Below are 26,934 nucleotides of genomic sequence, written 5' to 3' on the forward strand. Positions count from 1 at the left end.
GACACGCAGCGCTGGGATGAAATGTCCTGAATGGAGGGAAGGGGGGCCCCGATGATCCTCTCTGCTGTCCGCACCACTCTCCTCACGTTCTTCCAGTCGGAGGCGCTGCAGCCTCCACACCACACAGAGAGGCAGCTGGTCAGAATGCTCTCTATGGTGCTTCTGTAGAACGTCTTGAGGATGGGCGGGGGCAGGTGTGCTCTTCTCATCCTCCGCAGGAAATACAAACGTTTCTGTGCCCTCTTGACCAGAGACGTGGTGTTCACAGTCCAGGTGAGGTCGTTAGTGATGTGCACCCCCAGGAATTTGGTGCTGCTGACCACCTCCACAGCCGAGCTGTTGATGAGCAGCGGAGCGTGGCTGGGCCGGTTCTTCCTGAAGTCGACGATCATCTACATGTACATAGATGCATATATGCTGGATTCATAATAATGGATATTCTTAAATAAATTATGCTAAAAAAAGAGATACTTGGGAGAAATTATGAGAGAAAAGACTCAAAAAGCAGGAACTTTTACATCCACTACTGAACTGAAAAAAGACAAACCCCATAATAATGGTTAAAAAACACTTTATTATAAAAACTTTATTATAAAAGAATGGCATGGAAACAGTTTTTGCTGGTCACATTTCTATCTGAAATTGAATCTATATCACCAATACATTTTCTAACATCCTAAACAATAAAAAAATTCTCAAACAAATACTGTTTTATAGATTTTAAAAAAGTCACATGAATAAAATACAACTTCAATTTACAGTAAACTTAGCGAGAATAAAGTCGATGCAGATGTTTTAACAAAAAAAGGGAAAACATCTTTGGTTTTATCACAACTTAGCAAAACGTAGAAACATCTGCATTGTTGCCATCATATGATCAACAGTATTTTCTCCCTGAATCAAAAACTCGAGAAAGTAATGAAAAAGTAATATATATTTAGATTCAACTTTAGAGTGAAAAATGTAATCAAAATATACTAGGGCTGTTGTAAACAAATATTTTAGTAATCGAGTAATCCATCGATTACTCTTACAATTAATCAAGTAGTCAGATAAAAAAAAACATTGGTAAATCTAACAGCAGTATCACTATTGCATATCAACAGTATAATTTTTCACATTTGAACTTCCCTAACAATAACTTTTCTGTAGTTTAGAAAATTAACTTGTAACAATAATAACTCACTTTCCAAGTTAACCTGAAGAAAAGTTATACAAGAATCTGAAATTATATTCATTTTAATAATAAAGAGGCAGGCTCACAAATACACTTATAAAAAATGTCTATACTCCGGTTTTTGGTTTATGTATTATTGCCCAGACATTTATAGTTTACGTTCAGCACAACGACGGGATTTGGCACCGTCGTTCGTCACACACACAAACATCTACCAGGTATGCAACGCCACCCGTTAGTGGCGACTGGGATGATAGGAAATTTATTTTCTGGTTCGTCCGTAAAGCTACTCGTGTAAAGCACAGCCGCCCGCAGTGTTCAGTCTATCTGCTCACATGTATAAATAATCCCGCCATGCTGGTCGCTCTGAACAAGCAGCTCCCGGAGAACAGCTGCCGTTCTCCAGGGAACGCTCCCGACATTTAAGGGATGCTCATTGGTCCCCCGATGCACAAAAACCCAGACATTATCATGAATCAGTAAAATCCTCCCAGGCCGAACTTCAAAATTGGACCTTATGCTGCTAAGGTTCGCGTTCGTCCACAACTCAGGCGGAAGTGAGAGTGCTGCGCAATGCAAATAACGACCCAGCCGGAAAACCGTGCATTACATAATAAAATACAATTTAATGAACCTTAGAGGCAGATACATTTTCCTCGAGGAATTTTAATAATCGAGGTACTCAAATCACTCGAGGAATTGTTTAGGCCCAAAAATATACCTACGCCAACAGTTCATATAGTTACAGCTAACATGCATCCTCTGACCAAAATTAAAGAAATAAAACAAAGCATAAGGAATAGCCATACAATAACAGCTTTACAAGTCTAAATCTGAAAACATTCACATCCATTGTTATTTCAAGATAAAAACCATTTTAAATGAAAAGATGAAACTGACAGAATAAAGTGAAAGTTTTGGTTGTTAGATAAACGTCCTATTTCAACTGGTTTTCTTCTCCAAGCTGCTACATTATAGAAATGTTACCCAGCTGTAATTACTCTGCTTCCAAGCTGTGAGTTAGTGTGTTTTGGTACTTGAGGGTCAGATTATTCTGATCCTCCTGTATGAGTCTTCATGTGACCAGTTAAATTGCTTTGCCAACGGAAACTTTTTCCACAAGTCCCACATACAAAAGGCTTCTGACCTGTGTGAAGCATGATGTGACGAGTTAAACTGCTTTGGCAACAAAAACTTTTTCCACAAGTCTCACATAAGAAAGGCTTCTGATCTGTGTGAGTCTTCATGTGACCAGTTAAACTGCTTTGCCAACGGAAACTTTTTCCACAAGTCCCACATACAAAAGGCTTCTGATCTGTGTGAGTCTTCATGTGAACAGTTAAACTGCTTTGCCAACGGAAACTTTTTCCACAAGTCCCACAAAAACATGCCTTCTCATCTGTATGAATCCTCATATGAGAAGTTAAAATGTTTTTTAGGTGGAAACATTTTCCACAAGTCCCACAAGAGAAAGGCTTTTCACCTGTATGAGTCCTCATATGATCATTTAAATAACCTTTTTTTATGGAAACCTTTTCCACAGGTCCCACAAGAGAATGGCTTCTCACTTGTATGAGTCCACATGTGAGAAGTTAAATGCTTTTTTTGACTGAACCTTTTTCCACAGGTCCCACAAGAGAAAAGCCTCTCACTAGTATGTGTCTGTATGTGTCCAATTAAACTGTTTCTGATTTTGTAACTTTTTCCACAGGTCCCACATGAAAAAGGCCTTTCACCTGTATGAGTCCTCATGTGACTAGTTAAAGTGTCTTTGTGACGAAACCTTTTTCCACAAGTCCCACAAGAGTAAGGCTTCTCATTAGTATGCGTTGTCATGTGAGGATATAAACCACTTCTGTTTCTGAAACTTTTTCCACAGTGTGTACATTTGAAAGGCTTCTCACCTGTATGAATTCTCATGTGACGAGTTAGACTGCATTGTCGATAGAAACGTTTTCCACAAGTCCCACATGAGAAAGGTCTCTCACCTGTATGAATCTTCATGTGAAAAAGTAACTGAGGCTTGGACCGGAATGCTTTTCCACAGTTCTCGCATGAGAAAGGCCTCTCATTTGTGTGAATCCTCCTGTGACGAAGTAACTGAGGCTTGGACCGGAATCCTTTTCCACAGGTCTCGCATGAGAAAGGCCTCTCATCTGTGTGAATCCTCCTGTGACGAAGTAACTGAGGCTTGGACCGGAATCCTTTTCCACAGGTCTCGCATGAGAAAGGCCTCTCTCCTGTGTGAATCTTCATGTGACTAACTACCTCAGGTTTGGTTATGAAACTTTTTCCACAAGTCACACATGAAAAAGGCTTCTCTCCTGTGTGAATCATCATGTGACGAAGCAAATGAGATTTGTTTTGGAAGCTTTTTGTTTTGGTGCTTTCTGTGCAGTGGCTTCCGGACACGTGTCGAGTAAACCAGGAGGATTTTTATGAAGCTTTTGTTCCTGAAACAGAATATGACGTCTGAAACTGCACGAGCGGGCCGTACCACGTGACTAATTCCGGATGTGGTTCCTCTGCTTCCAGATAGATGAGGCACTAAACCGCTGCTGTTTCACCCGCGTTACATTTACTTCTTTTTTTTTTTTTACGTGTGTTTGTAATTTATTTGAGCGCCTTTTTGCGATTATTCATCATCTATAATGTCAAAAAACCAACACAGTGGATCCTGTGTTGTAATTTTTAATGTTTCAAAAAGTTAAGAAATGAACTTACGTACACACTGAGCCACCTGAAATTAAATGTTTGTCGAGACACTAATACTTTTTTCTTTGCTGTTGTATCATTTGTGTACATACATGTACATAGATGCATATATGCTGGGTTCATAATAATGGATGTTCTTAAATAAAGAATGTTTAAAAAAAAGAGATACTTGGGAGTATTATGAGAGAAAAGATTCAAGAAGCAGGAACTTTTACATTGGTCCCAATCCAAAAAAATTTATTATACAAGAATGATATAGAAACAGCTTTTGATAGTCACATTTCTATCTGAAATTGAATCTATATCAACAATACATTTTCTAACATCCTAAATAATAAAAACCTTCTCAAACAAATAGTGTGTTACAGATAAAATAAAAGTCAAATGAATGAAAAAAATACTTCAGTTTACAGTAAACTTAGCAAAAATAAAGTCAATGTAGACGTATTAACAAAAAAGGGAAAACATCTCAGGTTTCATCATAACTCTATTATGATGAAACCTACGTTACGCTAACTATGTTAGCAAAACGTAGAAACATCTGCATTGTTGCCATCTTATGATCAACAGTATTTTCTCCCTGAATCAAAAAACTTAAGAGAAAGTAATGGAAAAACTAATATATATTTAGATTCAAATTTAGAATACATTTTAATCTAAATATACCTACACCAACAGTTCATATAGTAACAGCTAACATGCATCCTCTGACCAAAATGAATGAAATAAAACAAAGTACAATGTACACAACAGCTTTACAAGTCTAAATCTGAAAACATTCAAATCCATTGTTACTTTAAGAGATAAACAGATGTCAAGAAAACTGGCATAAGGGTATGAGATCTTTCCAGGCACACGCAGAAAAAGGTACATAATGGCTTGGAAGAAATAAAGTAATCTTGCAATTTGATTAAAAGTTAATTAAGTTTATAAGTCTGAATAATATGAGTATAAGTAATCACATAATAACCTTCTGATATATATTTCCTGAAATGTGATCTGTAATGATTTCTGTAATGATTTAACTGTGGAAAGATTAGGATTGATGATTTATGATTAATGATTAATAATAAGAGATAGGTGTCTGGGGGATTTATTGTCAATGAATATGAATAACAATGAGTTATAGAAAGACGAATGTGCAGCACAGCCCTGAATAACAGGAAATGTCGCAAGCAGTTCTGAACAGATGGCCAGAGGAGCACAGGATGGATGATGCGGGGAGTTTGGCTGAAGCAACAGGTTTAGGGAAGTACGGACAGATTGGGTAACTTTGGAACTTTTCCATGAGACACAGCGAAAGTCACGTAGGCCAAACCTCCCCATACACACACATGGTAGAGAAATGAATAAAAAGGGGTCGAAAAGAGGAACCAGTCGTTCCCAGTCCGGCGGCGCAGAAGGAGAGACAACTTGCAGAAGCAGCTATGGACCGCACTTCAGAACCACGGGGAAGCTCGGACTTCACACCGCTAAGAAAAGGACTGGGTCCCATTGCCCCATCCCTGGTTCTTTATTCGACCGTTGGTCTCGTCTCAACCCAGCAACACTTTTAAACTCTGCAACAAGACTTGGAGGAAGGACAAAGATCCCCCAGGGATGAGGAACTGGGTTTTTGCAAAAGGCTTCGGACCCGTTCTGCTTTGTTTCCTTTCTAAGGAGGATTTTTCCACACAAGGCAAAGACCTCAACCAAGGCTGCTAGAAATTCCTGTTGCCAAAAGATCCACCATCTTCTGGGTATGAGTTGAATCTGCTCCTTGAAATTCTATTTCAGAACGTGCGACTTATCTCTTAAGGAAAGAAGATAGGGTAGTGGGATTGTACATGTAAATTTTATTACACTGTTTTTGATCTATATACGATTGATTATTGATTTGTATGTCGCATATCCCTGCTTAAGCTTGCTTAATAAAGTTATACTATAAAATTCTAATGAGGTTGGTGGACATTGGAATTAATAGAGTCATTTAATATTTATCCAGTTCTTTTTAATTAAGGTAAAACTAATGTACATGATTCCGGTAATTAGGAGGCTTCATAATTTCCTTTGGAGAGAGTAAATAATGACCCTGGGACTTACATCTAAGTCACTAAACATAATCTAGCCGGTTCCAAGTGCAAGTTATGATTTAGAAAGTGGGCTACCGTTAACAGAAGTGGTTATTGGAATTATGCAGCTGCGAGGGCTACTCAGCTGATTGTTTCTTAACTGTAAAGGGTCATAACTTCTGGATTGGAGGTAGTTAGAGCTAGACGAATCACTTTCGCCACCAGTTTAAATAGATTATCTCTTATAGAGTACTTTTAGGGTAATACCCAGGTCTCAGAGATTTTCCGGACCTGTTAGACGGAGAACTGGTCAGTAGGCAGCCCTGTAAAGTAGTAAGGAGTGGGCGGGGCTGACTATTGCAGGATAACCTTCATGGCGCCCAACGTGGGGCGGCGCACAACTGAGTAGGCGGGCCCCAAAGACACCAAGTCAGTGAAAACAGATGTGAGACTCTGAATAGCTCACTTGGGTCACTAACTCTTAGGGAAGAGAGTTAGTGGTGACTGAGAAGGCCATCAGTCACAACCCTCGCAGTAACTGTATAGCATGCAGGTGAGGGAAAGCTTCTACTGAGGATAGAATGACCAGATCCAGACAGTGAAGCCAGTAGCCAACACAGCCTGGACCCATCCCTACTCGAAAACGTAAAGAGAGGCTTTGGGGGATAGGCGACTCGAAGACAAAGACAATTATGAGTGAAGACGAAGAAAGAGGGGAACTGGATCCCCTACAGAAGCCAGCAATGGGACAAGGGGCGAGCCACATCAGCCGAGACGAGGAAACTCATCAATCCCGTCTTTCCCAATCTTTATTGACGCGAATTCCTGTACAGTTGATATTACTTGGCGATGGATTGGAATCCTGGACTGAGATAAATAAAAGAATGTTCTTTGACTCTCACTACAACACCAGTAAGGTCAGGGTTCAGGACTTACTGGAGATCCTAGTGCGGCATCACGTATACTACTGCACCCAACTTAAACAGGGTCACCGTCTGGGAGTCGTCAAATGCCCAGTGAAGGTTACCAAGAAGACAGAGGCTGCAGAATGGCTGAAATGGTTCGCCAAGCTCCTTGAAGAATGGACGGAGGGTACGCTGCGGACTATCTACAGCCCCTCCGAAAAATATGATCGTGTGGTGAAAACCGCTACAATAGCAGCGGGCATCGACGGAGTGCTGGTGAACCCCCAAGCACAAGGGGTGCGCCATTACAAAGAGTGTTCGGAGGCCCTGGAAAAACTGCGTGCCTACAAAAGAGACAAAGAAGGCAAGGAAAAGGAGCAAGCCCTCGAAGAGGCAAGGTCGGAGGTGGCCGAGCCTCCGTCCCGACTGCCCAGCAGAGCCACGACACCGATTCGTCAACAGAAGCAGGTTCCAGATGATCTGATAGACCTGACGGCCGGCAGCGACGACAACGACGACGGCGGCAGCAACAACGATGACGACGGAGGCATCCCTGCTCAACCGGGTCCATCGCGGAACGAGGAGATCCCCCCCGAACAGTCGGATGAAGACGACCCCGAGGGAGCGCTCGTCGGCGGACTCACGGAGAAGCAGTGGAAGGATGCAGCCAAGGAGTGGTCCCCTCAACGGGACCCGGAGCTCGGGTTTTATCCCCGAGTCCACAGCACGGAGAGGAGGCATCCACTGCCACCTACAGAGACCCCAGCGGCCAGCAGTTCCGACGAGGACGAGGAGGAATCGGACGAGGAGCAGCGGTGCCCCGGCCGCCCCAAGAAAAAGACTCAGAAATCGGACACCTGGAGGATGGCCCGAGAATTAGCCGAAATACCACCGGGGGCCAGCAACTTTAGACTGCAGACCGGCCTCCGGATTTATCAGGTTATTGGAAGAATATGGGATCTTGAGGGGGACGGACTGATTGTGTTCACCAATGACAGATACAAGATCCACAATCGAAAGTTCAGACGCAGCCTTGAGGACCAAGCAGGGCAAAGTTATACAGCGGATTTAAGATTGCTGGCAGCTACCTGTAGCCCAAAAACGAGGGGAGAAGTAGTCTTGATGAACGGCTGTAGTCTCCCTTATGGTGCTGTAATCCTGGTCCCGATTGACGTCTACCGAGAAGGAGAGAGTCTGGAGGAATATCGGAAGAAGATGTGGCACGGACTCGAGCGGGGCCTGGTGGCAGCCAGCAACGAAGGCATGAGAAGAGCGGTGGTGAGTGTACAGGGACTGAGATCGCCGGATCTGCCAAGGGACACCGCCAGATCAATTGCGGAGAACGGAGTGGTGAATATAGCCAGGACCAACAGTCATTTCTTTGTGTTCAAAGAAGTGGTGGTGGTGGTTGACCCCCGTCTGCATCGACTCCGCACTGAGCAAGGGGTGAAATTGGCAGCTGCGATGGAGGAGCAATGCCGCACTAGCCATCCATCACAAGAAATCAAGAAATATCCCTTAAAGATTCCCCAGAGTGAAGTTTCAAACACCACCCAGATAGGCAAAGCCAAGGCCGTGCAGCCACCCAGGATAAAAATAAAGGAGGCACCTGTTGAACCAGGGTTCTCCGCAGCCAAGTACGTTAAGGAGTTCTCTTTTGAAGAGAGCCGCAGTGAACTGAAAAAGCCCAACACAGGTAGAGTCAAGAATGAGCAGCCGACGGTCCCGAGAGAAGAAGGACCGATGAAACCAGCTAAGATTCGACCGCTGAACTCCCCCAGGAGAGAATCTCTTCGACAACAGCAGTATGAGGACATCAGCGACTCAGAGGACGAAGAAGAGCAACCGGAGATCGGACATCCTGGAGAAGAAGGAGAGGAAAGTGATCACGGCAGCGTCCTCTCCGACCCGAAACAGCCACCGACAGAGCACAAGACACTCCGAACAGGACAGCACCGGGGTAAGAAGAAAGAAATGGAAACCTTTGACATCGAGAGGTCTTCTGAAAGACTGGCGAGAGACGTGACCTGGGGTCCAGTACAGGCTAAGGACGGACGGCGTACGTATGTACCAGAGGTCGGCCAGACCGAGTACCAGATCCCGGCAGGATGGACCAGCAGGTTGGGAGACCGGGTGCAGCTCGAGGTGGAAGCGACAATCGGAGAATGGGCTAACATCCTGATGACACCATCCTGCTCCACCCTGACGGCACACTATTCCCTGACTACCAACTTCAGGAACGCATACATTGGAATTATGTATGATGTGATGCTGCGACGACTGAAGAAAGCCGCCTACAAGTACTCCAGGGAAACTCAACAGCAGCTGGACGAAGTGTCGGCTGATGAAGAGGAACCTCAGGCGACGTCCTCGGAGCCAGGACCGCCGATCCCGGTGAGACAACCAGAGATGTCAGCTCAGCCACCTGCCACTAATACAGGACAGGATGCGTACGCCGAATTGAAGAATCTAAGGCTGGTGATTAGGAGTAAAAACGCAGACGAAAACAATGAGGAGTATCTGAAAGATGTTTGGCCAACAGTGCTATCTACCACCAACCACGAGGGAGCCAAAAAGTTGTGGCTGACCAGCGTGACCTCGGACCCGATGGTTGGAACAGATTCAGCACAGAGCAACTATGAAAGGCTGGTGTTGGAGGACATGGATGATGAAGAGTCCCAGGTGAAGAGAGCCAGAGGACGGCTGGACAGGGGAAGCCGGTTGGAACCGCTTTGGCACACACTTAAGCAGACCGTCTCTCCTGCGAGATATGTGAAAGTGCTGCGTGAGGTGACAAAAGGACGCAGAGGAGAGATCGTGTTCGTGAAGTTGCCAGTAAGAAGCACAACAGTCGCTCAGATGGATGTAGCAGTGCAAGGATTCGACCTGGAACAGCAGTACTACGAGGACAAAAGGAAGAAGGAGGCTAGCCAACCGGCAAAGCCACCTGGAAGGGTTAACATCAGACAACCATCTAACTTCCAGGGTAGACCGTTCCAGCAAGGAGCACCGCCATCCAACTTCCAGGGTAGACCGTTCCAGCAAGGAGCACCGCCATCCAACTTCCAGGGCAGACCGTTTCAACAAGGAGCACCGCCATCCAACTTCCGGAACCGGCCGTTCCAGCAGAAACCACCGGGACCACAAGGGAAACCGACCAACCCTCCGGCTTCATCAAACCAGCCAGGAAAAGGTCAGTTCCTGACAGATGAGGAGTATAGGAAATTGAGCCCAGAAGAGAGGACGGCCCTCCGTGAGTCCCGTAAAGCCGGGGCCGGAGGGTCACCAAAGTAATGGCGTCCAGGTCGCGGGTCATTTTAGAAAATGCCTACTGGGAAGGAGACGAAATCTACGCTAAAGTAGAGGGAATACCCTACCTGGTGGACACCGGAGCGGAGGTGTCTATGACCCGCAAAGACCTAAAAACAGCAGGACACCTGAAGGTTCAGTTTGCTAATGGAAAAGTAGAAGAAATGCCGTATGGGACCTGGAAAGGAGTAGTGTGGGTGAAAGGTCCCTACAATCTCCTCACAGTAAAAGACTTAGACGAACTCAGTAAAAAGAAAGGCACACATCGCAGACTGGAGCGAAGGCTGACAAGCTTGAAGGCAAGGTTGGTGAAGGTCGGCCCGACCCAAACAGGATCAGAGAAGCAAGATTGGTACAAACCAGTTGACATACCAGCGGTGACAGAACAGAAACTGGAAGAGAGTGACTTCTCCCCGGCTGGGAAAGAGAAGCTGCGTGAGATCATCGCTACGGCGCAGGTGGCACGGTTCAAGAACGATTGTGGAGATTTGGGCCCAAAGTTTGTTCATCACATCGAAGGTGGGGTTCATCCACCTGTTCGGCAGTACCCGTTGAACCCAGGAGCCGTCGAGGAGATGGACAAGATCGTGAAGGAACTGGGTGCCCTAGAGATCATCAGAGAGGAACTCAACCCGATCACCAACAGCCCCATCCAGGCGGTGAAGAAACCTGAATCGGCTGGAGGGGGTTGGAGGCCAGTTATCAACTTCAAGGCCCTGAATCGGAGAACAATAGCAAACCGAGCCAGTTTGATCAATCCACAAGGAGCGCTGAAAACTCTTCGAGTCAAGAAGTTCAAGTCCTGCATCGACCTAGCTAATGGATTTTTCTCCCTACGCCTCGCCAGACAATCGCAAGGTAAAACTGCATTCACCCACAAAGGCAAAAGCTATGTGTGGCAAAGGTTACCCCAGGGCTACAAGAACTCCCCGAATGTGTTCCAGTCAGCAGTGATGGAAGTACTGGGGGATGTAGGTGCGACTGTGTACATTGATGATGTTTTCATTGCTGATGACACAGAAGAAGAACACTTAGAAAGGCTACAAAAAGTAGTTGAAAACCTCACCAAGGCAGGTTTGAAGCTAAACCTCAAGAAATGCCAATTTGGACAGTTCCAAGTGAACTATCTGGGTTTCCAAGTCACGTCGGACTTGGGACTCTCGGATGGGTACAGAGAAAAGCTGACGAACATTCAACCACCACAGTCAGAAAATGACTTGCAGAAAATATTGGGACTGTGCAACTATGTCAGAGACCATGTGCCCAACTATCAGAAATATGCCAAACCCTTGTACCACTGCCTGAGGAAAAGTGAAGACGATGAGAAAGACGGAAAAAGGCCCTGGGTTTGGACAGCAGCCAATCAACAGAACCTAGAGGAACTGAGAAGGGCCATTCAAGCAGCTGTGAGATTGGAGCCAAGGAGTTTGTCAGAAAGGCTAGTGGCAGAAATCAGCTGCGAGAATGACGATGCCATGATCAAAGTGAGTAACGAAAATGGAGGCTTGGTTACCCTGTGGAGTTACACCCTAACTTCTGTCGAAAAGAAATACCCGCAGGAAGAGAAAGAGCTAGCGGTGTTAGCCCGCTATTGGGGTGTGCTGAAAGATTTAGCACAAGGACAACCAGTTAAAGTCATCACACAAAGCCAAGTTCACAAGTACCTAAGAAAAGGGACTGTGGAAAGTACTAAAGCAACCAATACTCGGTGGGGAAGATGGGAGGACATCTTGCTGGACCCGGAGCTTGAAATTGGGCCAGCACAACCCACCAGTAAGAAACGAACACAAGAGACACCTGAAAAGCCAGGACAACCGGAATGGACAATCTACACCGATGGATCCAGAAAGGGGTCCGACCAGTCGGCATACTGGGGATTTATTCTGAAGCAGGATGGCAAAGAGAAATGCCGTCAGAAAGGAAAAGCCCCCGGTAGTGCTCAAGCCGGAGAAGTAACGGCAGTACTGGAAGGATTGCTGGAGCTGGTGAAAAGGAAAATCAAAAGTGCCAGGTTAGTAACCGACAGTTACTACTGTGCTCAGGCCCTTAGAGAGGACTTGGCCATTTGGGAAGAAAATGGTTTCGAGACAGCAAAGGGCAAGCCAGTGGCACACAAAGACTTGTGGAAAAAGATTGCTGAGCTAAAACTGCAGTTGGAAATAGATGTTGAGCATCAAAGAGCACACACGCATGAGGGAGCTCATTGGCGTGGGAATGATGAAGTGGACTGTTATGTCCAACAAAGAAAGATCGTCTTTGTCGGTACCGAGAAGTGGGACAGAACTCCCAAAGGACGGGAGGTCCCAGAAGAATGCGTGGTCGAGGTCGTGCGGAGCGTGCATGAGGCCCTTGGACATGCAGGCGTGCGACCTACCCGTAAGGAACTGGAGGAGCAAGACCTTTGGATCACAGTGAAACAAGTCCAACGCGTGCTAAGGGACTGTGAAGTGTGTGGTCAATACAACGCAGGTCGCCGAGGGCAGCGGATGGATGGGTTGTCCATCAAAAGCACGGTCCCCTGGGGCTCAGTCTGCATGGATGTTGCAGGTCCCATGGGGATAACAGGAAGGAGAGGTGAAAAGTACCTCTTAGTGCTGGTGGATTCTATGTCGGGGTTTGTAACTACAAAAGCAGCCAGGAAAGCAAACGGCAATAGCGTTGTCGGCATGCTGGAACAAGTATGCAGTGCCCTGGGAATCCCGAAAGAGCTGCGCACGGACAATGGGACTCATTTCCGTAATTCACAGGTTGACCAGTGGTGTCAGAAGTATGGAGTAATGCGAGTTTACTCGCCACCCTACACCCCACAAGCTAACGGAGTGGTGGAACGAGCCATAGGGTTAGTGAAAAGCTGGATAGCTAAAAATGCTAACACCAACAGCTGGAGCACCCAAGCGGTGGAAATAGGGCAGGCCCTGAACGACAGAAGCAGAGCCGAAAGACCCGCCCCTGCGATGGAACTCAACCAACGGCCGTTCACCACGAAGGAAGTGGGGCGGGGCTCCAGCGACAAAAAGGAGAAGCTGACGCCCAGAGTGCCATTCCGAGAGGGACAGCGCGTGTGGGTCAAAGCAAGAGAGCAACCTGTACATGCAGCAGTAAAACCCAAGTTTGACACAACTGACATCGTCAAGCAAGTACTGGATAGGAACACAGTATTGCTGAAAAGAAAAGGGATCCAAGGAGTTGAGCAGCTCAAGCCAGTCCCTGACTAAAGCGAAACAGAAGCCGGTGAAATGGCCAGTGAATCATGTACCATTCCACCCTATCTCGGACTGGCCACCGTGAAAGGGGTGGTTGTAATTAGGAGAACACCTTCAGGGATTTGGGCAGGACGAGCCCTGAAGAAATTGGATTGGGCTAAAAATGGAGTCCTGTCAGAGGAGAGAGAAATGCTGGTTTGGGGAAAAGCTAAGGGTCGCTGTCCAGTTTGTTTGGCAGGCAACCAACTCCCCATTATCTGGGAAGGACCGGGCCATGACAAACCCGCGCGACAAGGAGCTACTGCGGAGGCACTACAACATCTTCGTGTCTCCCCGGTCACGATCTTGAGCAACCTCATCTGCGGGAACTGCCGTGTGAGTTACCTACCCCGGATTAAGTTGGAGACCCACTGGACCTGGCAGGAGGACGAACCAAGTGGTTGTTTTTGCATGTGGGATGGAGACGATCTAAGCCACTGTTCTGTATGCCGGGACCAGCTGCGAGGGGGAGAAGTGACCCTAACAGGCGAAGCTGAAGGATGGCAGGTGGCACGATTTTACAGCTCGCTGCGATACTACAGAACGTATGGACAGGTACAGCCGAACTATGGGAGCCCTATACCCATAGGATTGCAGGGGCCTTCAGCTCCCCCGAACACCCCAGAGGAAGCGGAGCAATGGATATGGAGAAAGGACGAAGGGCCCCGTGATATCCTGTGGGAATCTGTTAACGCCGCCTGGCCGTATGACCCCGCCAGAGCATCCCTGTCATTCCCACCATTGAACACCGTCCACTACCCCATGGTCTTCCGTGTCTTACGCCTGCAGGAGTATCAACCGACGGCTGGGGGGCTTAATGCACTTCCAGATGACACAAAAGAACAGGCCATCGATGGAGGTTGGACAGGCCCCTGGGAGCTGACTACGTGGGCCCATCTGATTCTGGAGGTCATCAATGACTGCACCATTCCTGTAACGGATCTACCGGATGTACCGAGGGAAAGTGGAGTGCGCAGCTCGGATCTGTATTATTGCACCACTGAAATAGACGGGTGGGGCAGCAGCACGGTGAGACCGAAGGAGAAGTCCCGCCTATACAGAGTGACAGCGGAGTCCCGGTTTCGGGATGGGGTTTTGCAACATCCAGGAGGCGTGGCCCAGAGAGTGGGAACGCCCTCGGATCCCAGCACCACCTGTCAAGTTCAGCTGTCAGTGCGCATGGTCACCGTCCCCTATAAAGGGATCTACTCGGTCGGAGCTACCATTACAACGGTACCGGACGAGCAAACTTTTGCCACCGCGTCCTGCACGGAACCAGAGCCTCCTAAGAAGAAACCAAAGACGCACGCCTGGCAAGTACTCACTTCAGCATTACCATGGAGAAAGAAGAGCCAAGACTAACGGACGCACCGGAAGGAGGAAAACGAGTCGTCAAGTCTGCAGGTCAGCAAAAAACCAAAAAGCGAAAGGGGAGACAGTGTTTTGTGACTAGATTGTTCAAAGTGGGGGTTGGAGTCTCATCGGGACTATCAGACAAAGGCCCGTTTTTAAGGCTCCCTACCACCTCCATTTTGCTAGATATGCCAAGAGAAGATTTCACTGTTTCCAATCCGCTCACCGAGGCCTATTTTCTCAAGTTTCTCATATATCTCCGACCCACCGATTTCCAAAACGTAAAAGAGGTGGGGGAAAGTGAAGAATACACGACGCCCCCTGCCATGAAGCCACATCTATTTATCCCTACCGCACCGCCTGCTTGGCAAGGAAGAGGATCCGGCAACACGGTTAATTTTGCATCAATCTCACCTATGTGTCCAAGATCTCTACCATGGACTTTTAATACAGTGTATTTCAGAGTACGGGGGTTCGAGCTACGGGTTAGGTGGGGCCCCCATTATCTTGAACCACTGCAAGGACTGTATTGTGAAATTTCACTCAATGACATGGTCATTTGGACCACTTCACGAAGTATGGCGAGAACCATAGTGAAGAGGGAAATAAATCCAGAATGTTATATATTTAATAACACCAGGCTTCCATTGAAATTGGAAATAGACAGGGTCTACCCCAATCCACCACACCAAAGGATTTATACTCCGTCATCCTGGGGGTACCGCACTAGACTAACTCTGCATGGACAATCATTGTACACCTACATCTCAGTACCTGCCCCAATAGGGTACAAACACGAATCCTGGTATGACCAGGGGCTGAAAACTGGCACCGCCCAAGGCCCGTTTCCTCGGCCGGACTACTGGAGGGTGTTCCACTGGAAGTGGGTGTGGAGGGGGTTGGAGCCTGATTTACCCTACCCCTCTCCCATATTAACAGCCCTGCAGCAGAGAAGGGCCACCAGACGGGTTGGAAAGAACCCTGCCAACCAACGCCACCTCAAGGCTTTGAGGAAAATCTGTGCAAAACCTGATACATCGGATCCCAGAGAAGAACTAATCTGGCCAGAATGGATGCTATCGGCATGAGGCGCCGACCTACAGACCCGGAGTTGCTGGATGTTACATCGGAATCAGACAGCTCTACTGACACTGACGACGACTCGGAAACCTCTAACGAACCTTTGCTGCGGAAAACGACTACGATAACCGGAAAATCCCTATGCCTGAAAGGGCTGCTAACGCTTCTTGCCCTGCTGTTTGCTGCTGCTGTTCTTGCTACTATCTTCTACTTCATCGGAGTTGGACCGTGGTATCTTACGCATACAAGAGTTACCTACGGACATTCCAAGTACACCAACTTCAACTGTTGGAATACAAACACCACGGCTATTTTTGTGCCATGGGACAACGAAACTTCTGTCCGAAACCGAACCGGACTGTTCGCCAAAGACAACGGGAAAAAGTACGTGGAACGCCGAGCCTTCAAATTGAACGACTCCACTCTGGACGACCTTCTGAATCGCACCTGGGAGATCTACAACTATGACTTCCTCGACACTGGAGTGCTCTGCTGGATACGGGTTCTGCAAAACAAAGAACGACGGACCGTCAGATGCAACTGGATTCACCCGGATCGAGGTATGCCAGAATGGCATTGCAACATGGCTTGTCGATCACTGCTGTTGTTACCAAACCAGGGGTACTGGGATACCGAAGTAGTATACCCAGCCCCACATAGATCCTCAGGCTGTCGAGCCTGGCTCCCACGAGGGGACTTTTGGGGAGATTATCACCTGAATTGCAGGGTGGATGACATCATCCCAACAGCACCAACGGGCAACTGGACCTTCCGAAATGCCTCCCGAGGTAATCTTCCAGTCAATGCAACGATTTCGCCTACACCAGCCAATTTGACTAACATAACGGCTTTCCTGATCAGACAAGGACCTAGACGGTTTATGTATGACAACGACCAACAGCACTGTTACAAACACCACTTTCTCTGGTTAAATCCTTGCCTCTGGAACAAGTTTGTGAAATGTGCGGGACAGAATTATATAGTTACAGCCATAGAAGAATATTGGGCTGATTTTTGGCACTCTACACGCACAGTCCGTACAGAAGTTGAAACCTGGCTAAACAACACATTCCCATGGACATACATAGCCAAAGACCAGACGTTCTTTATGGGAGATTTTCCGGAGGGAACAGTTCGCTCTCATACTGGGTTGGAGGAGCTACACATTGCCAATTTGCGTACACAACCCCTTCCAACTCCTGATGACCTTCTAAGCGCTCCTAAAACGGACTTTGCAAAAATTGACAAATGTGTCGCCAAAAGAATTTTTGAGAGCCTAAACGACACCTGTTGGAAGAAAACCCATTCATCGCCACGTTGTGACCTCTGGCAGACTGGAAACGCTTTTCACTCTACCTGGAGGTACAACTGCCCTGATCCTGACAGAGCACCTACGGTTAAATGGGCTCTGCGGGCCTGGTACGAGGATTACACTCGAAATTGGGACTACGAGTGGTGGGGACTCCAACAAGATGAGTTTGAAGCTTGGGTAACACCGTGCCTTACAGAATCAACTAACTATTGGGTCAAGTACCAGTACATCGCCACGGTTTATTCTAAAGACCGCATGATTTGGCCTGGAGTTTTTTGGAGACCTGACAGCTGTGTCAACCCCAGACCTTGGCGCATGACTTGTAAGAATAACACAAAAAACATCCTTGAATGCGTAATAAGTTTGGCCAGACGACCCTGCGGAACTGTCCGGGGGTGGGAAAGCTACTGCGCAGAACATTATGCAGATGAGTATGACACTCACTCTTCTGAGGTCACTTGGCGAAAAATCAATGGACAATGGCGGAGGGCGATAGTGAGCGGACGGACATGCACCGACGCAATCCTAGGATATCATCTCCAGAAGCGCAAGAGCATTCTTGGACTACCCGTTCCGTTCATTCCAAATCCCCTTATAGCCATCGCCGAAGGACATGCTTTTCGGAAAAGTCTGTGTGACGGGAACATAGACTCAGGGTTTGACTGGGTAGGACCCAACCTGTTGTATTCCAATCTCACCTGCTCCACCACTATGGAGCATTGGCAGCAATGTGGAGAAGGCGATAATAAACATGACTGTTTCTGGTATGAGACTTTGGGGGCAACTTTGGTGGCCGTCGCCACCGAGGTTGTGGAAGAAGTTGCTCATGTGGTGGAAGAAGGCCTCAACATTGTTGAACAGTGGCTGCTAGACGCTTTGAGCCTGCTATGGCCATATCTCTTGGCTCTCCTGGGCGTCGCCGTAGCAATACTCATCGGCAAGATCGTCTTGGAGGCGTGGCTGAAAGCACTTTGTCGTTGCAAAAAGAGGAACTACCAGCCCCTCCCCCCTAAGGAGGAGCCTACTTCTGCATAAAAGGGAGCTGCCGTGTGCCTGCGAGCCATTCAACCTTCACCGCAGCTGCCGACAAGACCTGATCCAGAGCGACCATCAGCTGACATCATGGAAACCAACTCTTCAACTAACTCTTCAACCAACTCGTCGAATCCCAACTCACTTTTTGCACCAATTCAAGTGAGTACCCTTGAGCATTTAGGGATTACCCTGGCCTGGGTAGTCTTCTGCCACACCGGTCCTTGGCCTAAGGGACATCCTATGAGGATCTTCGTCGCGCTACAAGGATATGCCAAGCTGATCCTCCGTCCCATCGTTCTCAACAAATGGGGGTTGGCTTCATCCCTTTTTGCTTGTTACCTGATGGGCCGTACCCGCATTAATTGGCGCAGGGGTGTTGTGGTCTGCCTATGGCTCATCACCGATACCGCAGCCCTGATATTGGAATTGGTCCTTGGGGGCACACAAGCCACACGAACCGCCCCATTTAAGATCCTCACAGCTATTCTAGAAGGGCTATTCGCAGTATCTATCCTCATCTACTTAGCGCGCCAGGCCTTGTCTATCAAGGGTCGGGGACGGCGAATTTGGATGCAAAAGTGGATAATTCTGGCTCTTTGGGCAACGGGTTGGGGGATCCTGGTGGTCCTCTACTGGCTTCATGAGACCGCGGACCTCGCCATTGTTGTATGGTTGATGACCTACGCGGCAATATTCCATGATTCAGCTCATGTCTATGATCGAGGTGAACCAGCTCCAGATCATGACGTTCCGGCTCCTGTGATTAATTCACCTTGGCTCGCAAAACACGCCGGCACACGGGCTTAAATCAGCCTACTCTCTCAGCTTTCGCGTTTGCATTTTCGTCATTGTAAGTACATGTAGTTAATCAATAACCACTGATCATGAAGTTACCTGGGTTACTGTTTCTCCTCAGGCATCAACCTGCTGTGTGGGGTGTGGAGTAACTGCAGAATCTTATGGATTCATTTGGGTTGCATCGTCTTCCCGCTGGTGTCACAAATGCGTGAGCAGCCATTTTAGCCATGTAACGGCAATCCTCTGCGCCACAGGGCTGGAGGATTTGCCTTACATAGCGGATTCCACATCTAGATCCCTGGAACGGGTGCACAAAATCGTGTGGACCTCTGCGTTTGGCATAGACGACGACGACTTCACAGCATCTCCGTTGTATACGGGACTACGGCTGCCCGTGATTCATAAGTTATGGGAACACCAACTTACTCGGCAATGCCTCCCAACTTTACATCTGTTGAATGGACGAGTTGTGGCGGTGGGCGACTACCTTCCGCCTACACGTCCCGTGTCTCCGGATTTGTTTATCGACGTCGGATGCCAAGCCAGCAGTGCGACTAACGAGAGAGGTACCCAAACTGAGATCCTCAGTTCATCTCCCCAAGCATGCCAGACTGAGGACACCCTTTCCCCTTCATCTCCATCACCAAGTGACATGGATTTCCAGGATCTACTGGCAGAGTTGGAAGACTACTGCAACAATCCATCAACGCTGCCAGACTTCGGCATGGATCTACCTTCGCCTCTGCAGCTTCCACTGGAACGTTCCACCCTTTCCGTCTCAGGTGAATCTACACTTGACAACGAATTGGGCGCAGAACTCTGGCTTTCTCCGCCATCCAATCTGTCGGAGTATGAGGTTGTGGATTCCTGGACACCTTCATCGTCTCCGGTTACATGCTATGAGCGGGACATTCTCACTACCACTTGTGGTGATGGACTTGATCTCTTTTGACTTTGGACTTTGTGTTTTCTGCGAAGCACCGTCCGATCTCATGGAGGGGGTGTCAAGAAAACTGGCATAAGGGTATGAGATCTTTCCAGGCACACGCAGAAAAAGGTACATAATGGCTTGGAAGAAATAAAGTAATCTTGCAATTTGATTAAAAGTTAATTAAGTTTATAAGTCTGAATAATATGAGTATAAGTAATCACATAATAACCTTCTGATATATATTTCCTGAAATGTGATCTGTAATGATTTCTGTAATGATTTAACTGTGGAAAGATTAGGATTGATGATTTATGATTAATGATTAATAATAAGAGATAGGTGTCTGGGGGATTTATTGTCAATGAATATGAATAACAATGAGTTATAGAAAGACGAATGTGCAGCACAGCCCTGAATAACAGGAAATGTCGCAAGCAGTTCTGAACAGATGGCCAGAGGAGCACAGGATGGATGATGCGGGGAGTTTGGCTGAAGCAACAGGTTTAGGGAAGTACGGACAGATTGGGTAACTTTGGAACTTTTCCATGAGACACAGCGAAAGTCACGTAGGCCAAACCTCCCCATACACACACATGGTAGAGAAATGAATAAAAAGGGGTCGAAAAGAGGAACCAGTCGTTCCCAGTCCGGCGGCGCAGAAGGAGAGACAACTTGCAGAAGCAGCTATGGACCGCACTTCAGAACCACGGGGAAGCTCGGACTTCACACCGCTAAGAAAAGGACTGGGTCCCATTGCCCCATCCCTGGTTCTTTATTCGACCGTTGGTCTCGTCTCAACCCAGCAACACTTTTAAACTCTGCAACAAGACTTGGAGGAAGGACAAAGATCCCCCAGGGATGAGGAACTGGGTTTTTGCAAAAGGCTTCGGACCCGTTCTGCTTTGTTTCCTTTCTAAGGAGGATTTTTCCACACAAGGCAAAGACCTCAACCAAGGCTGCTAGAAATTCCTGTTGCCAAAAGATCCACCATCTTCTGGGTATGAGTTGAATCTGCTCCTTGAAATTCTATTTCAGAACGTGCGACTTATCTCTTAAGGAAAGAAGATAGGGTAGTGGGATTGTACATGTAAATTTTATTACACTGTTTTTGATCTATATACGATTGATTATTGATTTGTATGTCGCATATCCCTGCTTAAGCTTGCTTAATAAAGTTATACTATAAAATTCTAATGAGGTTGGTGGACATTGGAATTAATAGAGTCATTTAATATTTATCCAGTTCTTTTTAATTAAGGTAAAACTAATGTACATGATTCCGGTAATTAGGAGGCTTCATAATTTCCTTTGGTGAGAGTAAATAATGACCCTGGGACTTACATCTAAGTCACTAAACATAATCTAGCCGGTTCCAAGTGCAAGTTATGATTTAGAAAGTGGGCTACCGTTAACAGAAGTGGTTATTGGAATTATGCAGCTGCGAGGGCTACTCAGCTGATTGTTTCTTAACTGTAAAGGGTCATAACTTCTGGATTGGAGGTAGTTAGAGCTAGACGAATCACTTTCGCCACCAGTTTAAATAGATTATCTCTTATAGAGTACTTTTAGGGTAATACCCAGGTCTCAGAGATTTTCCGGACCTGTTAGACGGAGAACTGGTCAGTAGGCAGCCCTGTAAAGTAGTAAGGAGTGGGCGGGGCTGACTATTGCAGGATAACCTTCACAGACTACTAATATCTCACTGGACAAAAAAAAACCCATTAAAAATTCATGCATAACTTTGTAAGCTCTAAATATCTTACTTAAAAACAATTTTAAATAAAAAAAACAAAACCGACAGAATAGAGTGAAAGTTTTGTTTGTTAAACGTCCTATTTCAACTGGTTTTCTTCTCCAAGCTGCTACATTATAGAAATGTTACCCAGCTGTAATTACTCTGCTTCCAAACTGTGAGTTATTGTGTTTTGGTACTTGAGGGTCAGATTACGCTGATCCTCCTGTGTGAGTCTTCATGTGACGAGTTAAACTGCTTTGGCAACGAAAACTTTTTCCACAAGTCCCACATAAGAAAGGCTTCTGACCTGTGTGAGTCTTCATGTGAACAGTTAAATTGCTTTGCCAACGGAAACTTTTTCCACAAGTCCCACATACAAAAGGCTTCTGACCTGTGTGAGTCTTCATGTGATCAGTTAAACTGATTTGACAGCGAAAACTTTTACCACAAGTCTCACATGAGAAAGGCTTCTCATCTGTATGAATTCTCATGTGAACAGTTAAACTGCTTTGCCAACGGAAACGTTTCCCACAAAACCCACAAGAAAATGCCTTCTCATCTGTATGAATCCTCATGTGAGAAGTTAAAATGTTTTTTTGGTGGAAACATTTTCCACAAGTCCCACAAGAGAAAGGCTTTTCACCTGTATGAGTCCTCATATGATCATTTAAATAACGTTTTATATGGAAACTTTTTCCACAGGTCCCACAAGAGAATGCCTTCTCACTTGTATGAGTCCACATGTGAGAAGTTAAATGCTTTTTTTGACTGAACCTTTTTCCACAGGTCCCACAAGAGAAAAGCTTCTCACTAGTATGTGTCTGTATGTGTCCAATTAAACTGTTTCTGTTTTTATAACTTTTTCCACAGGTCCCACATGAGAAAGGCCTTTCATCTGTATGAGTCCTCATGTGACTAGTTAAAGTGCCTTTTTGACGGAACCTTTTTCCACAAGTCCCACAAGAGTAAGGCTTCTCATTAGCATGCGTCATCATGTGACGATATAAACCACTTCTGTTTCTGAAACTTTTTCCACAGCTTGTACATTTGAAAGGCTTCTCACCTGTATGAATTCTCATGTGACAAGTTAGAATGCATTGTCGATAGAAACGTTTTCCACAAGTCCCACATGAGAAAGGCTTCTGACCTGTGTGAATATCCATGTGACTATTTAAGTTTGCTTTACTAGTAAACCTTTTCTCACAGTGCGTACATGAGAAAGACTGCTCACATGTGTGATTCTTCATGTGAACAACTAACTGAGATTTGGTTATGGAACGTTTTCCACATATCACACATGAGAAAGGTCTCTCACCCGTATGAATCTTCATGTGAAAAAGTACCTTATCTTTGACTCTGAAACTTTTTCCACAGGTCACACATGAGAAAGGCCTCTCATCTGTGTGAATCTTCATGTGACGAAGTAACTCATTCTTGGACCGGAATGCTTTTCCACAGTTCTCGCATGAGAAAGGCCTCTCATCTGTGTGAATCCTCCTGTGACGAAGTAACGGAGGCTTGGACCGGAATCCTTTTCCACAGGTCTCGCATGAGAAAGGCCTCTCACCTGTGTGAATCCTCATGTGACTAACGACCTCAGGTTTGGTTATGAAACTTTTTCCACAAGTCACACATGAAAAAGGCCTCTCTCCTGTGTGAATCTTCATGTGACGAAGCAAATTAGATTTGTTTTGGAAGCTTTTTCCACAGGTCACACATAAAAAAGGCCTCTCACCTGTGTGAATCCTCATGTGACTAACTACCTCAGGTTTGGTTATGAAACTTTTTCCACAAGTCACACATGAAAAAGGCTTCTCTCCTGTGTGAATCATCATGTGACGAAGCAAATGAGATTTGTTTTGGAAGCTTTTTCCACAGGTTGAACATGTGAAAAGCTTCTTGTCCATGTGAGTTCTCATGTGTGTTGTCAAGGAACTGCTTTGAGAAAAGGCTTCATCACAGATTTTACAAGAATATTGTTTTTGGTCTGGGTGAGCTTTCTTCTGTGTTTTCTGTTTTGAACTCTCAGTTTTACCTTTTTGCTGTTTGGTTTTCTGATATCTCTGACGTTTCTGTTTTTTATCTCTCTTTTTTCCTGAGTCTTCACAATTGCTTTTTTCCTGATCCTGGTTCTCATCTTCAGAAGAGCCATGAGAGATGAGTTGGTTCCTCTGTGGTTCTGTTTCATTGCAGATTCTTCGCGCAGTAGAAGGAATCACCAAAATGTCATCAGTCTCCTGTCTCAGTACAAGCTGCTCTTCATCCTGACTGATGCAGAGTTGCTTCTCTTCCTCTTTGAGCTGTTGATGTTCTGGTTGCTCTTCTAAAGTGGAGTTGCCCTCCAGGTTGCTGAGCTCATTGAGAACCCCGTTGTCTTTACACGCCCAGTACTGACAGAGATCTGGACCAAAACACACAAAAAAAACTTTTAATTTTGAGTCAAATAGTCAACCTTTAACGTTAATACCTTTATGCATCTATGCAGCTTTTTCTTGGACTATTCTAAAATTAGAAAGTTTTATGTATGAAAATCGGTCAATACCTGCTTTGATCATATTCTTATTTCCTGGCGCCCTGGGTTCAATAGTTTAAACCGCAGGGTGTGAAAACTATCTGTCCTTGTCAGTTTCCAGGAGCCTGATATGAAGAAGTGAGCTGCTGAACTGTCAAAGTGGAACAAACACCGCAGGCTGTCTCTGCAGCAGAGTGCGGTTAGTAACCGCATCCTGTTCAACCGATTCCTGCTCCCTGCTGAGAGTTGCAGCCTCTACAGAAAAACACTTCAACTTGTATAAGTAAAAAATATAGAAATGCATTAATGTTGAAAAGGATTAATAAATTGTTTGATAAAAGTAAACACACTGTGAATAATTATTTTATTCCACAATTAGACAAAACATGTATTTGGAACAAAAAGTGGGATAACTCAACTTTACTTTGACTAGTCATAATTTGATTATATGAAGTATGTGCTTCAGATAGTAATACACTATAGATATCTTGAATTGAAACCACCATATTAATGGTAAATCTGATGTCATTTATTCTAGTCAGGATGTAATTAAATATACCTCAAAGACATATTTTGTCTGATCAAAGCCATAATTATATTGTTATTATTATTATATTATAATTATATTGTTTAAATATATCTAGTCGGAAACTAATGTCAGATATACAGAATGAAAGTTTGGTAAAGCCATTTAATGATAAAACGGCCTGCCATAGCAAACGCTGATGCACTTTATGGAATAAGTCCAACCAGCGCTCTGTTTCTGTCTTATCAGTTAATTTAGTAAAACATTCATCCTAATTCAGTTTCAAACATTGTTTCCTTTAATCTGTCTCCTGTATTTCCTCCAGCTTTTGTCCGTTTCGCGCCTCGTGTCATCAGTAAAACGTGAAGGTGTTTCGTACCTATCCGGTGTAAGATGATCCTCGGTATCCGGGTAAAATCCATCAGTCTGCGCTGATCCTCCATCTCTTCCTCCATCTTAACGTTGATTTCATTAAACTCTGTGAATGTTTCTCCAGCAGGAGTTACCTGCTCGTTGATAAACTCTCTCTGAGGCGGAACTGAAGACATTTTTACTTTAAACACTCAAATACTGAGATATTTACCTAAAACTATCGACCTGCTTTCTGTGCCGAGGCTTCGGGACACGTGTCGACTAAACCAGGAGGATTTTTATGAATCTTGTGTTCATGGAGCAGGATGTGACATTTGAAGCCGAGCGAGAGGGCCGTACCACGTGACTGATTCCGGATGTGGATCCTCTGCTTCCGGATAGATAAGGCACTAAACCGCTGCTGCTTCACCCGCGTTGCATTTACTTGTTTTAGGATTTTATTATGTGTGTTTGTAATTTATCTGAGCGCCATTTTGCGATTATTCATCATCTATAATGTAAAAAAAAATCAACTCCGTGGATCCTGTGTTATAATTTCTAATGTTTGTTATGTACACACTGAGCCACCTGTACTGAGTAATTATTTAGGTGATACTAACACATTCAACAGCAAAACCAAATTTAGTTTCACCTCAGATGTTTTTCAGAAATGATTCCGTTTAAAAGAAACTTTAAAGTCCACAGTTGGATGTGAAAACATGCAAAAGGCAACACAGTTTCATAGCTTATTAAAATGTCCTAGTTATCATTCTCATTCAGGGTTCAGGATTCTTACTAACAAAATGTTTTTAGCAGATTTTCTTACTGAAAATCTTTGTTTGCATCGTTGTTTCTGGTTCTCTATGTATCACTTATGTTGAATTGATTCCAGCGTTTCGATGCATTTGGTAAATTTGAATAGGGCGACATCTGCTGGTCAATCTGTAACATTGCATTTGATGACAGCAATGAAGGACAAGTAGTTATTAAAGACATAATAAAATGGCGCACTGCATGGGATGAATTATTTTCTACATCTGCTTGATCCTCGCAGAGCTGAAGCAACGGTTCTGGACTGGACTTCAAATTTAACTCTTCTGAAAACTGCTGCACAATGGCTTTCAATCTCAAACATGTACATTTAAACGTACCTTCGATTCAGATTCTTTCTTATTGACATTTGTTTAGAATACCAACCATACAATACCAACTTTAAAACAGCCACAGGTGAAACAAAGGCCTGAACATAATTGTGATATGATTTGGTTTATAAGAAGCCGTCAGTCCCCTCTGTTTGTATGTTTCTCTTCTTTTTGATGGAAGACGCTGGATCGATGCACCTACCATTCATGTGAGCCCATGAGGACTTTTCTGAGAGATATCAATGACTGAAATGGAAATTTGTCGAGACACTAATCCTTTTTTCTTTGCTGTTGTATTATCCATGTGTACATACTTAGACTTAGACTTAGACTAACTTTATTATCATTTTACATGCACAGTGTGTATACAGAACGAAATTTCGTTGCATACGGCTCAGAACAATGATTTGAGGTTCCAATGTTGTGAGGTTACTCCAGAATAAAATAAAATACAATATAAAATATAGATATAAATATAAAATATAAAGTGCAGGACTGACAGTAAAATAGAAGTTATTTAGCTCTGTACATGTGGAAGGTATAAAGTGGAGACCAGTTTTTAAGTGCAGTCCAGTTAAGAGTTCAGCAGTCTGATGGCAAGTGGGAAAAAGCTGTTTCGGAACCTGGTGGACCTGCACCGGACGCTGCGGAACCTCTTTCCAGAGGGCAGCAGGGAGAACAGTCCATGGTGGGGGTGTGAGGGGTCACTGATGATGTTTCGGCCTCGGGACACGCAGCGCTGGGATGAAATGTCCTGAAT

At 45.4% G+C, this 26,934-nt stretch overlaps 3 protein-coding genes and 1 long non-coding RNA gene across 4 annotated transcripts in view; all 4 read right to left on the reverse strand.

Annotated features, from left to right (window-relative positions):
- LOC116733095 (oocyte zinc finger protein XlCOF6-like) overlaps positions 1-26,934 on the reverse strand; it is a 778,765-nt gene that overhangs the window by 22,369 nt on the left and 729,462 nt on the right. The window lies entirely within an intron of this gene.
- On the reverse strand, positions 555-3,459 carry LOC116733153 (gastrula zinc finger protein XlCGF8.2DB-like). Its single transcript, XM_032583959.1, has one exon. The coding sequence runs from the start codon at positions 3,431-3,433 to the stop codon at positions 2,681-2,683; it is 753 nt and encodes a 250-aa protein (XP_032439850.1). The 5' UTR covers positions 3,434-3,459; the 3' UTR covers positions 555-2,680.
- Positions 555-22,447, reverse strand: LOC116733160 (uncharacterized). The gene is made up of 2 exons (XR_004341958.1): positions 22,149-22,447; positions 555-2,353 (listed from the first exon to the last, which is right to left on the reverse strand). It is a non-coding gene; the product is annotated as an uncharacterized LOC116733160 (long non-coding RNA).
- On the reverse strand, positions 22,535-25,089 carry LOC116733057 (gastrula zinc finger protein XlCGF8.2DB-like). Its single transcript, XM_032583747.1, has 3 exons — positions 25,061-25,089; positions 22,586-24,044; positions 22,535-22,538 (listed from the first exon to the last, which is right to left on the reverse strand). The coding sequence occupies exons 2-3, from the start codon at positions 23,560-23,562 to the stop codon at positions 22,535-22,537; spliced, it is 981 nt and encodes a 326-aa protein (XP_032439638.1). The 5' UTR covers positions 23,563-24,044; positions 25,061-25,089.

This window comes from Xiphophorus hellerii, chromosome 14 (genome assembly GCF_003331165.1).
Source record: "Xiphophorus hellerii strain 12219 chromosome 14, Xiphophorus_hellerii-4.1, whole genome shotgun sequence".
In the NCBI taxonomy this organism is placed as follows: Eukaryota; Metazoa; Chordata; class Actinopteri; order Cyprinodontiformes; family Poeciliidae; genus Xiphophorus; species Xiphophorus hellerii.